This window comes from Pseudopipra pipra, chromosome W (genome assembly GCF_036250125.1).
Source record: "Pseudopipra pipra isolate bDixPip1 chromosome W, bDixPip1.hap1, whole genome shotgun sequence".
NCBI lineage: Eukaryota > Metazoa > Chordata > Aves > Passeriformes > Pipridae > Pseudopipra > Pseudopipra pipra.
Genome location: NC_087580.1, coordinates 25,361,432 through 25,373,765, shown reverse-complemented (window position 1 = coordinate 25,373,765; position 12,334 = coordinate 25,361,432). Strand labels below are relative to the sequence as shown.

Below are 12,334 nucleotides of genomic sequence, written 5' to 3'. Positions count from 1 at the left end.
AACATTACTAGCCCCTCCAAAATCCTGAGAAGAGAAGAGTTAGCCTGTAGCAAGTAATGTTAGGAATTATTTACAGAAGAAGAGAACCAACGTTTTGGTTCTGAAAAGAATCCAATCATCATTTTCCTCATGACATCCTTTAGCTCCTGATTCCTAAGGCTGTAGATGAAGGGGTTCAGTACTGGAGGCACCACCGAGTACAGAACTGACAGGGCCAGATCTAGGGATGGGGAGGAGATGGAGGGGGGCTTCAGGTAGGCAAATGTGGCAGTGCTGACAAAGATCGAGACCACGGCCAGGTGAGGGAGACACGTGGAAAAGGCTTTGTGCCTTCCCTGCTCAGAGGGGATCCTCAGCACAGCCCTGAAGATCTGCACATAGGACAGCATGATGAAAACAAAACAGCCAAAACCTAACAAACAACTTATTGTAAGAAGTCCAATTTCCCTGAGGTAGCCTGAGTGTGAGCAGGAGAGCTTGAGGATGGCAGGGATTTCACAGAAGAACTGGCCCAGGGCATTGCCCTGGCACAGGGGCAGGGAAAATATATTGGCTGTGTGCAGCAGAGAATAGAGAAACCCAGTGGCCCAGGCAGCTGCTGCCATGTGGGCACAAGCTCTGCTGCCCAGGAGGGTCCCGTAGTGCAGGGGTTTGCAGATGGCAACGTAGCGGTCGTAGCACATGATGGTGAGGAGGCAAAACTCAGCTGACATGAAGAATACAAAGAAAAAGATCTGTGCAGCCCATCCCAAGTAGGAGATGGTTGTGGTGTCCCAGAGGGAATTGTGCATGGCTTTGGGGACAGTGGTGCAGATGCAGCCCAGGTCTGTGAGGGAGAGGTTGAGCAGGAAGAAGCCCATGGGGGTGTGCAGGTGGTGGTCACAGGCTACGGCGCTGAGGATGAGGCCGTTGGCCAGGAGGGCAGCCAGGGAGATGGCCAGGAAGAGCCAGAAGTGCAGGAGCTGCAGCTCCCGCCTGTCTGCAACTGCCAGGAGGAGGAACTGGGTGAGGGAGCTGCTGTTGGACATTTGCTGATTCGTAGCACAGGGTCTGTTCAGAAAAGGAAGCCACAGGGTAAAATTACAACAGCCACCTCTGACAATATCACTCCAGATTTCAATGTAATTAATTTCAAGATTGAATCAAATTTTTCTCTCTAATATGTGCTGGCAGAGGGTTCTATGTGGCAGGAGCTCTTTCCATGTACTGCCAAGGAGTTCAACGTGCCTTTCCAGGCCAGCACTGTAGTTGTGCTGGACAGAGCAGGACAGGAGCCCTCCTGCAGAGAAGCCAAGGGCTCGGACAGAAGAGTGCCCACCCCCAAGAGAAGGTTCAGCACTGCCCAGGATCCTGCTCAGACAAAGCTAGGCCTTGCTGGGGGCAGTTCCAAGCCCAGCAGCACAGGCCTAGCAGAGGGGGCAGGGTCCCGCAGGGGAGATGTTCTTCAGGCAGAGGCAACTCCTTTCCCAGCACACAGTGCCCAGCAGAGCTGCAGGGAAGGGCCCCCAGAGCTGTCTGAACGCCCCCTCCCCCAGGCCTTGGGGACACTTGCCCCCCACTCCCTGCCCAGGGCTCTGCTGCCTGGAGCTGTCCCTGACAGCAGCTGCTTCCCTGGGCACAGGGCTGGGCCCTGGCAGTGCTGCCAGAGCCCATCCCAGCCCTGGGAGCTCAGCTCTGCTCTGCAGAGCCCTCCCAGCAGCACAGGGCACTGCCCAGGGGCATCTCTGCCTGGGCAGGCTCTGATGGCAATGTCAGAGCAACCCTGAGGAGGCTGGAAAAGTGACACTGATGCGTCTATAAGACAGTCTTGATGTCTAATACTCTCAGGTTCAGCACTCTCTAATCTAACAGAGTTCAAGTTTCAGTGTCTCCTCCTGTGCTCAGAGATTCATTTCCCTGTCACAGTCAGCACCCAGACAACCCAGAGTATAACACTGAGAGAACTGGTTCATTCTCTTTAGGGTACCCCCTGTCTGTCTGTGCCTTTCGCAAATACCTTCTGGGAAATTTCCTGCTTTGATCTGGAGCTGTGACCAGCCCTCATTCCTGCAGCACACTTTGAGGATCAGAAGGACTCTGCCCTGCTCTGCCCTCCCAGGAGTTGTTCCTTCCCCACAGCCCTTCTCCCCCAGCCCCGTGGCAGCTCCTTGGCCGGGCTGAGAGCTGCCCCTGGCAGGCAGCAGAGTCCCTGCCCCAGCACACAGAGCCCTGGGGCAGGACCCTGCTCTGCACCACAGCCCTGGGCACCCCTGGCTGCACCCCCACCTTCCCACCCCACAGCCAGCCCTGCCACAGGGAACCTTCTGGGCCTGGGCCTCTGATGGGGCAGCAGCAAGTCCTGCTCTGCAGCAGCTTCTCCTGCTGCACTCCAGGAAATTCAGCAGAGCCATCCTGACAGCTCCTGCCACTGCTGCCATTTGGCAGCTGGCAGAGGCACTTGCAGGAACTCACCTGCACTGCTCTGCAGCCAGAGCCTGACCGTGGCAAAGGACTGGCAAGGTTCCTGCCCTGAGCAGCTCTGCCCTGTCCTCCCACCCCAGGATCCCTTGAACCTCCTGCTCCCTTCTCCTCTCTGCCCTTGCTGCCTGCAGCTCCTGCCCTGCTCTGCCACTTCCCCTGCACTGCAGCAACTGGGAGAGTCCTGCTGAAAGATCCTAGAAGCTGTGGGATGTGGCAGCTTTAGGAGATGCCTCCAGGAAGGCAAGTTGAACTTTCCTACAGCCAGAGAATTCTTCCTTCAAATCCTGGGAAGGTTTCTCGTGTAGTGAGAGCTCAGTCACCTCCCAGCCTAGGCTGCCTCTCATCTCTCTGCCTTCTCTCCTGTGCCCTGGGTGCTGCAGGCAGTGCCCTCAGCCCTGCTGGGCTGTGCAGAGGAGCTGCTCACCAGCAGAGCTGTCTCTTTGAAGCTCTTCTTGCTTGCCAGGAGCTCCCTGTGTGCCAGGAGCCCGGCCCAGCTCAGCAGCACAGCAACAGCCCCAGGCAGCCCTTTCTCTGCCCCTCTGGGCTCCCTCCAGCTGTCCCTGGGGCTCCAGGGGAATCTGCTGCCACACAGCTGAAGGAAATAATGATGTTCATTCTCTTAGCTGGGCACAGACACTTCTTTTAGAAGGGTCATTTCTCCAAACACACACAGAGTTCAAGAGTCCCCTTTTCATGTCCCATCATTAGACAGGAAACCCAGACAGTGCCCAGGAGGGATCTCCTTCACCTGCACTGAGGGAAGGGACTCAGCTGAGTCAACAGAGGTGTCTCACTGTGGCTCTGCAGACCTGGGGCCAGAAGGACACTCAGCTCCCTCCACAACCCCCATGGGCAGGGATTCCTCCTGCCCCACTTCAGTGGGCCCAAAACAGGCCCCTGCAGGTGACTCCTTGTCCCAGCTTCCATGGGAATGAATGAAGACCAAAGCCAGGAGTGACCTGCTGGGACACAAAGCCCTGGTTCCTTCTGAGGGGCCAGAGGTGACCGAGATTCCTGCTGGGAACTGCAGGCTCCAATGGAGCAGTTCCTAGGGACAGGGCAGCAGCTGTGGGATCTTCTTGGAGGCTGCTGGGACATTGCTTTGGCCAACTTCAGTGGCAGAAGGTGCCCACATGTAGGACAGGGGAACCTGTCACTGTTCCTTCTGTCCAGGGCAGTCCCTAGAGGTGTTCAGGTGACCAAATGGAGTCAGGTGGCACAGGGAGAGAGGTCTCTCTCTTGTTCTTTATCAGGGTATTTTCTACATGTCCTCAGAGTACAATGGCAGTTGTCTCCTGGATATCCCTTCGATGCTGAACCTAATTCAGGGCAGCAGAGCCTGGATTGAACAGCCAAAGAGGGGCCTGTAGTGCCAGGGGAGGTGCCAGGGCTCTGCAGCACAAGTGCAGCAGCTGCCATGGACAGCACAGGGCCTGTGCAGGAAGCCCGTCCCCATTTCCAGCAGTTGTGGGACAGGCACCACCCAGGGCTTCTCAGACACACTGGGTGCCTTTGGGGCAGGGAGTGAATCCCAGCCCTGCAGGGACACAAAGGCTGTCCCTTCTCTGCCCAGCCAAGGCCGGGCCAGGCACGAGTCCAAAGCACATCAGCCCAGGCTGTCCACACTTGTTTCCTCCCTCTGCTGCTCTTCTCTCCCCCCGCATTTCAGCAGCATGTGCTGATCTCCTCAGGGATCAGGTCTGTGATTTTCCCCCTGGGCCTGAGTCCCAGCACATCCACCCCCAAGGCCATTGTCAGCAAAGCCTCTGCACAGCCCAGCTCTCGGGGCTTTCAGAGCAGCTTTCCCCACTGCAAGTCTGTTCTTACCCCGGTGCCCCCGCTGAGGGGCTGCAGCCAGACAGGCCCCAATGCCCTGCATGTGGGGCACAGGCAGGAGGAGCTGCAGCCCCAAGTCTCTCTGCATTCCACTTGCAGGCAATAACAGCCCAGGCCTGCTGAGACAGTTCCCAGGTTGCAGGGCTGTGATGGGTTGGGAGAGAAGGCCAAGGAGACACAGGCGAGAAAGAGCAGGAGAGAGGTGTCCTCAGTGGGAAGGAGCTTCTTGGACCTGTGAAGATGGTGTAGGAGATGAAGAAATTGGGTGAACTTTTGTGGGTGAGGGTCAGAGGAGAGAGTGGTTTGGGTGACCTTGTGGAGTGAGACAAAGAGCCCATTCCAGTTGTCTTTGATAACCCTGGAATTCACTGGAAAGGCACCACGACAGGATGCAAAGAGTCCCAGAGGTTTGTGCAGGGTCTTGGTGAAGACACCCCTTGGGACACAGGCCTTTAGAGCACAGCTGGCAGGTTGGTGGACAACAGGGAGGCTCATCTGCATCTGCTTCTGTCCAAGAGGAATCAAGAGGTTACCATAGTAACTGCCCATAGCAATGGAAATGTCTGATGGTTGCCATGGTAACTGAGTGTAACAACAGAAATGTATGCTGGTTGCTATGGTAACCGACCATAGTAATGGGAATGTATGATGGTTGCCATTGTAACTGACCATGGGAACAGCAATTTATGATGGTTGCCATGGTATTTGACTGTACCAGTGAGAGGTATGATGGTTCCCATGGTAACTGATAGTAGCAATGAGAATGTATGATGCTTGCCATGGTAACCGACTGTACCAGTGAGAAGTATGATGGTTCCTGTGGTAACTGGCTGTAGCAATGGGAATGTATGCTGGTTGCCATGGTAACTGACTGTAGCAACCGCAATGTATGCTTGTTGCCATGGTAACTGACCATAGGAATGTGACTTTATGATGGTTGCCATGGTAATCGAGCATAGCAATGCGAATCTATGATGGTTGCCATGGTAACAAACCATAGGAATGGAAATGTGTGATGGTTGCCATGGTGACTGTAGCAACGGAAATTATTGATGCTTGCCGTGGTAACCGACCGTAGCAATGGGAATGTATGATGGTTACCATGGTAACTGACTGTAGCAACTGGAAGTATGATGTTTGCCATGGTAACTGACTGTAGCAATGGGAATATATGATGGTTGCCACAGTAACTGACCATAGAAATGACAATGTATTGTGGTTACCATGGTAACGGACTGTACCAGTGGGAATTATGTTGTTTGCCATGGTAACTGACTGTAGCAACGGGAATGTATGTTAGTTGCCATGGTAAACAATCATAGCAATGTGATTCTATGATGGTTTCCATGGTAACTGACCATAGCAATGACAATGTATGATGGTTGCCATGGTAACCTACTGTAGCAATGGGAATGTATGGTGGTTCTTATGATAACTGACTGTGGGAATGAGAATGTATGTTGGTTGCCATAGTAACTGACCACAGCTATGGGAAGTATGATGATTGCCATGATAACTGACTGTAACAACGGAAATGTATGCTGGTTGCCATGGTAACTGCCAATAACAATGGAAATGTCTGATGTTTGCCATGGTACCTGACTGTAACAATGGAAATGTATGCTGGTTGCCATGGTAACCGACCATAGCAATGGGAATGCATGCTGGTTGCCATGGTAACTCGGCGTAGTGACGGAGATGTATGATGTTGCCATGGTAACCGACCATAGCAATGGGAATGTGTGATGGTTGCCATGGTAACGACCGTGGCAATTGTAATGTATGCCGATTGCCATGGTAACTGACTGTAGCAGTGGGAAGTATGTTAGTTGCCATGGTAACTGACTGTGGTAACGGGAATGTATGATGTTTGCCATGGTAACTGACCATAGCAATGGGAATGTGTGATGGTTGCCATGGTAACTGACCATAGCAATGGGAATGTGTGATGGTTGCCATGGTAGCTGTGTGTAGCAGTGGGAATGTGTGATGTTTGTCATGATAACTGACCATAGCAATGGGAATGTGTGACGGTTGCCATGGTAACCGATTGTACCAGTGTGAAGTATGATGGTTGGCTGTAGTAACTGACTGTAGAAAAGGGACTGTATGATGGTTACCGTGGTAACTGACTCTACCAATGGGAATGTATGATGGTTGCTGTGGTAACTTACCATGGCAATGAGAATGTATGCTGGTTACCATGGTAACCAACCATACCAGTGGGAAAGTATGATTGTCGCCACGGTAACTGATTGTAGGAATGGGAATGTCTGATGGTTGCCATGGTAACTGACCTTAGCAATGGGAATGTATGGTAGTTGCTGTGGTAACTGACCGTGGCAATGAGAATATATGCTTTTTGCCATGGTAACTGACCATAGCAGTGGGAATGTATGATGGTTGCCATGGTAACCGACCGTATCAATGCGACTGTATGATGGTTTCCATGGTAACTCACCGTAGCAATGGGAATGTGTGATGGTTGCCATGGTCACTGACCATAGCAATTGGAATGTATGCTGGTTGCCATAGTAACTGACTGTACCAGTGGGAAGTATTATGGTTGCAATGGAAACTGACTGTAGCAGTGGGAAGTATGCTGTTTGCCACAGTAATTGACTGTAGCAATGGGAATGTATTATGGTTGCCATGGTAACCAACCATAGCAATGATCATGTATTACGGTTGCCATGGTAACTGACTGTGGCAATGGGAATGTATTCTATTTACCATGGTAACTTACCATAGCAATGAGAATGCATGCTGGTTGTCATGGCAACTGTGATTTCCTTAGACTATGAGCATGATATTTTCATCTGCAAAAACATTAGTGAGTGTCCAGAAATCTCCCAAGATGGGGTTTAAATGTCTCAAGAACATGAGCACTAGAGAGGGGCTAAGGAGCTGTGGCCTCAATGGTGTGGAGACTGAGGACAGCACAGGACAGCCCTGAGAGGGCTTGAAGGGAGGAGTTAGAGATGGTGGATCCTTTTGTCAGAGCAGAAAAGAGCATGAGAAAGAAAGAATTAATGCCAAGTGCAGCTGGGGAGGTCCCGAGTGGACATGAGGAAAAAGAAATTTCACTCCATGGAAAACACTGGGCTGGAACACGTCACCCAGGAGGAGTCTGGATGAGCCCAAGGCTTTGTGTGTGCAGGAAGAACCAGGGAGGATGCAGAGATGTCAGTGCAGGAAGGTGCCAGCCAGGTGGGGCAGCCGGGGGGATGACGACAGCCTGCAGGGAAAGGGGCAGGGCATGGACACCGTAGGACAGCCTGGGCTGGAGAGGAGACAGGGAGGGGGAGAAGCTGAAAGGCCCTGACAGAGCCACCTTCTGCAGGCCTTTGGCCATGGCTGCTGTCTGTGCCCCTGATGCCAGGAGGAGGGGAGTGGCCCTTGCAGCCCTGGGGCCTCCTGGCCTCCTTGTCCCTGCTCAGCAGCCTGGCAGGTGCCACCCCATGGTCCTGCCCTTGGCATTGCACATCCCACATCCCAGTGCCCCAGGAGGAGCCCTGAGGAATGAGGCAGGGACAGCATCTGCCTTCCCAGGGGCTGAGGGTCAGGCCTTGGCCTGTTGGATTAAGGAAACAAGTCAAGGTTTCTGCAGCATCAGAGCCACCTTTCCCTTGCTTGTCCATCCTTGTCATCACTGTCTGCAGATTTCTGCTCTAACTGGAACCTGGGGACACATTCTCAGTTGTGTCCCACAGTGAGACTCATTAGCACTACAAGAAACTTTAGTGTTTTCATCTCACTTTGACTTCTTGAGAAGTTGTTTGAACTCACTCTCAGGGACTGAGTCTCATGTAAACAACATCAACATCCCCCGAGGGTCATGAAATGCCTGGGGCTGTTGCTGTGCTGCTGAGCTGGGCCGGGCTCCTGGCACACAGGGAGCTCCTGGCAAGCAAGAAGAGCTTCAAAGAGACAGCTCTGCTGGTGAGCTGCTCCTCTGCACAGCCCAGCAGGGCTGAAGGCACTGCCTGCAGCACCCAGGGCACAGGAGAGAAAGGACAGAGATGAGAGGCAGCTTGGGCTGGGAGGTGACTGAGCTCTCACTACAGGAGAAACCTTCTCAGGATTTGAACAAAGAATTCTCTGGCTGTGGGAAAGTTCAACTTGCCTTCCTGGAGGCATCTCCTAAAGCTGCCACATCCCATAGCTTCCGTGATCTTTCAGCAGGACTCTCCCAGTTGCTGCAGTGCAGGGGAAGTGGCCATATGGCAGAGCAGGGCAGGAGCTGCAGGCAGCAAGGGCAGAGAGGAGAAGGGAGCAGGAGGTTCAAGGGATCCTGGGGTGGGAGGACAGGGCAGAGCTGCTCAGGGCAGGAACCTTGCCAGTCCTTTGCCACGGTCAGGCTGTGGCTGCAGAGCAGTGCAGGTGAGTTCCTGCAAGTGCCTCTCCCAGCTGCCAAATGGCAGCAGTGGCAGGAGCTGCCAGGATGGCTCTGCTGGATTTGCTGGGGTGCAGCAGGAGAAGCTGCTGCAGAGCAGGACTTGCTGCTGCCCCCTCAGAGGCCCAGGGCCAGAAGGTTCCCTGTGCCAGGGCTGGCTGTGGGGTGGGAAGGTGGGGGTGCGGCCAGGGGTGCCCAGGGCTGTGGTGCAGAGCAGGGTCCTGCCCCCAGGGCTCTGTGTGCTGGGGCTGGGACTCTGCTGCCTGCCAGGGGCAGCTCTCAGCCCGGCCAAGGAGCTGCCACGGGGCTGGGGGAGAAGGGGTGGGTGGAAGGAGTGACCCCTCAGGGCAGGGCAGGGCTGGGCAGGGCCCTTCAGCTGCAGGCTCAGGGCTCCTCACACCTTCAGCTCCACCTCCTGCCATTTCTAGGGGCCCTTCTCAGGAAGCACATCCCCCCAGAACACCTCCCCCTTCCCAGCCACCTCAGGCTGTCTGGGATCTGCTCTGCAGCCTCTGCCCAGGCACAGCTGCCCCTGGGCACTGGGCTGGGGATGGCTCTGGCAGCACTGGCAGGGAGCTGAGCTGGGCACAGGCAGGGGCTGCTGGCAGGAACAGCTCCTCACCCAGAGACAGGCAGGCAGGGAGAGGCAGCTGCTGCCACAAGGGCTGGGCAGGGGGATGGGGGCCCCTCCCTGCTGTCCCTGTGGCACAGACCCCTTCCCTGAGCAGCTCCTGCCTGGGCTCCTTTCCCAGCCTAAGCAGAGCCTGTGCCCTCAGGCCCACGGGGGCTGGGCTGTGCATTGCCCTGCAGCAGCCAGAGCCCAGGCAGGGACAAGGCCCTGATTTCCAGCTGTCTCTCTGTGTCCCTCCTCCCTTGGCAGCAGCACTGTGGCATTTCACTGCCATCCCCTGCTGCCTGGGCTCTCCTTGTTCTCACCACTGGGTTTTCTGAGCCACTGTGGGGTTTGGGGGGGCAGATTCCTGTCCAGACACAAACCTTTGGGTGCTGCTGTGGGGATGTGTCTGTGGGAGCCAAGTGCCCAAGTGCCCTCCAGGCACCTTCAGGGTCTTCAGCTGTTTGCCTGGGTGTCCTGCAGGGCTGCAGGTGCCCTCCAGAAGGGCACAGCTCTGCCATAGGATCTCTGTGCTGCACAGGATCCCCATGGAGAAAAGTCCTCAGTGCTAAATCCATGGAAATGCTCTGGGCAGCTGCAATGAGTGTTTTGTGTCTGAGTCTGGGAGGGGAGAGATGAAAAGGTGAGGAGTGTGTCAATCTGTTCTTTGGACATGGATCCCTGGATTTATGTGCAGTTTCTTTGGAGGGGAACAGTTGAGTGTGATGCTCCTCCAGCTCCAAGCTGCCAGCACAGGGCAGCTGAGCCCAGCACTGATGGGCAGAGCAGCTCTTCTCTCTGCACTAAGGGACCGACCCTGTGCCCCTCAGAACCCACAAGACATGACCTGCAGTGCAATAGAAATGTCAGGGATTTCAAACCTCCACAACCACTCATAAGAGTGGCAGGTGCAACTGGGTGAACAAATACAAAGAATTCCCTCAGCTCAGTCCTTCATTTGGGCAAATTGCAAAGAGCAAAGCTGAGAAGCTCTTTGATGTATCACGAGTACATTTAATTTGAGATCACCCTGCATTCCAAGTTCCCTCTCAGAGCAGAGCAAGAAGGAGTCTTTGGGAGCCCATCATAGAGTTACTGATTCCAGTGGTCCCCTCAGCCAGCAAAAGCCAGAGCTCAGGGGAGGGAGCTGCAGGGAGGTGTGAGTGAGGAGAGAGAGCCTGAGAGTGGGGTGGCTGTGAGATGTTTAATGTTTGGCTGCAGAAGCCTGGTGTAACTCAGCAGTGACTTTTCCTCCTCAACAGATCAAAATACCCTGGGGAAGGAGAAAATGTCCAACAGCAGCTCCTTTACCCAGTTCCTCCTCCTGGCATTCGCAGACAGGCGGGAGCTGCAGCTCCTGCACTTCTGGCTCTTCCTGGCCATCTCCCTGGCTGCCCTCCTGGCCAACGCCCTCATCCTCAGCGCCATAGCCTGTGACCACCACCTGCACACCCCCATGGGCTTCTTCCTGCTCAACCTCTCCCTCACAGACCTGGGCTGCATCTGCACCACTGTCCCCAAAGCCATGCACAATTCTCTCCGGGACACCACAACCATCTCTTATATGGGATGTGTTGCCCAGGCCTTTCTGCTTGTCTTCTTTCTTGACGCAGAGTATTTCCTCCTCACCATCATGTGCTACGACCGCTACGTTGCCATCTGCAAACCCCTGCACTACGGGACCCTCCTGGGCAGCAGAGCTTGTGCCCACATGGCAGCAGCTGCCTGGGCCACTGGCTTTCTCACTGCTCTGCTGCTCACAGCCAATACATTTTCCCTGCCCCTGTGCCAGGGCAATGCCCTGGGCCGGTTCTTCTGTGAAATCCCACACATCCTCAAGCTCTCCTGCTCATACTCAGGCTACCGCAGGGAAATTGTGCTCACTGTGGTTATTGCCTGTTTAATGTTTGGTTGTTTAATTTTCATTGTTTTCTCCTATGTGCAGATCTTCAAGGCTGTGCTGAGGATCCCCTCTGAGAAGGGACGGCACAAAGCCTTTTCCACGTGCCTCCCTCACCTGGCCGTGGTCTCTCTGTTTATTACCACCTCATTCTTTGTCTACCTGAAGCCCCCTTCCACCTCCTCCCCATCCGTTGATCTAGTGGTGTCAGTTCTGTACTCAGTGGTACCTCCAGTACTGAACCCCCTCATCTACAGCCTGAGGAACCAGGAGCTCAAGGATGCTCTGAGGAAACTGACAACTGGGTGTTTTTCAGAAGCAATAAACTCGCCTTCTAATGCATGTTATGTACCTCATTAAAAGCCAATCTTGTTATGGACTTCATTGAAGGCCCACCATGTCTTCTTTGATTTTTTTCTCCTGATAGGAGTGTTATTCTTGTGAGAATTTCTTCACACCAAAAAATCTGTTTATCTGTAAATATATCTATAAGGATATCTATTTATATCTTTATATATATACACCATTTTTAATTCAGTGTTTGCCTTTCTAGCCTGGCCCACAGGCTGTACAAATTGAGAATTGTATTCACTGTGTTCTTCAACCAAATAAAGAACTCTGCATTGACTTGTTTGCCTGACATCTTTCCTCTCTGACTTCTCTGCAGCTGCAGGGTTGGGGCCTCTGTGCAGAGCTGGGCCAGAAAACAGTCCCAGCAGAGCAGCACTGCCAGGGAGCAGCAGCCCTTCTCCTGCCTGGCCACCTCTCCCTTCCCTTCCACACTGTCCTGCAGAGCCCTGTGTTGTTGGAGGCCTCAGTGCTCTGGCAGTCGGTCCCAGTCCTGCTGCAGGACTGTCCAGGGACTGCAGGCAGGGACAGCCACGGGCACTGCTGGCACAGAGCTGACCTCTGCAGCAGCACTGCCATCCTGCAGGGGCATCTCCTCAGGCCAGGGCCTCAAAGCTTCCATCTGCTTTCCACTTTGCTCTCCAGGATGTGCCCAAAGCAACGCCCTGCAGAGGAAAACAGCAGTGACCAGCACAAGGGTGGGAGTGCTCAGGGTGGGGGCACCCAGCAGTGCCCTGGCACAGCCAGCGCCGCTCCCAGCACTGGCCTCTCACCCCAGGCC

At 54.3% G+C, this 12,334-nt stretch overlaps 1 protein-coding gene and 1 pseudogene across 1 annotated transcript; one reads left to right on the top strand and one right to left on the bottom strand.

Moving 5' to 3' along the window:
• The window catches only part of LOC135405253 (zinc finger protein 850-like), a 259,075-nt pseudogene that overhangs the window by 54,737 nt on the left and 192,004 nt on the right, over window positions 1-12,334 (top strand).
• On the bottom strand, window positions 60-1,028 carry LOC135406399 (olfactory receptor 14C36-like). Its single transcript, XM_064640796.1, has one exon. It carries the CDS (start codon window positions 1,026-1,028, stop codon window positions 60-62), a length of 969 nt encoding a protein of 322 aa, XP_064496866.1.

What these genes read in the sequence shown, in the direction of transcription:
- LOC135406399 (XM_064640796.1), bottom strand. Translation starts at nt 1,028, where the DNA reads ATGTCCAACAGCAGCTCCCTCACCCAGTTCCTCCTCCTGGCAGTTGCA.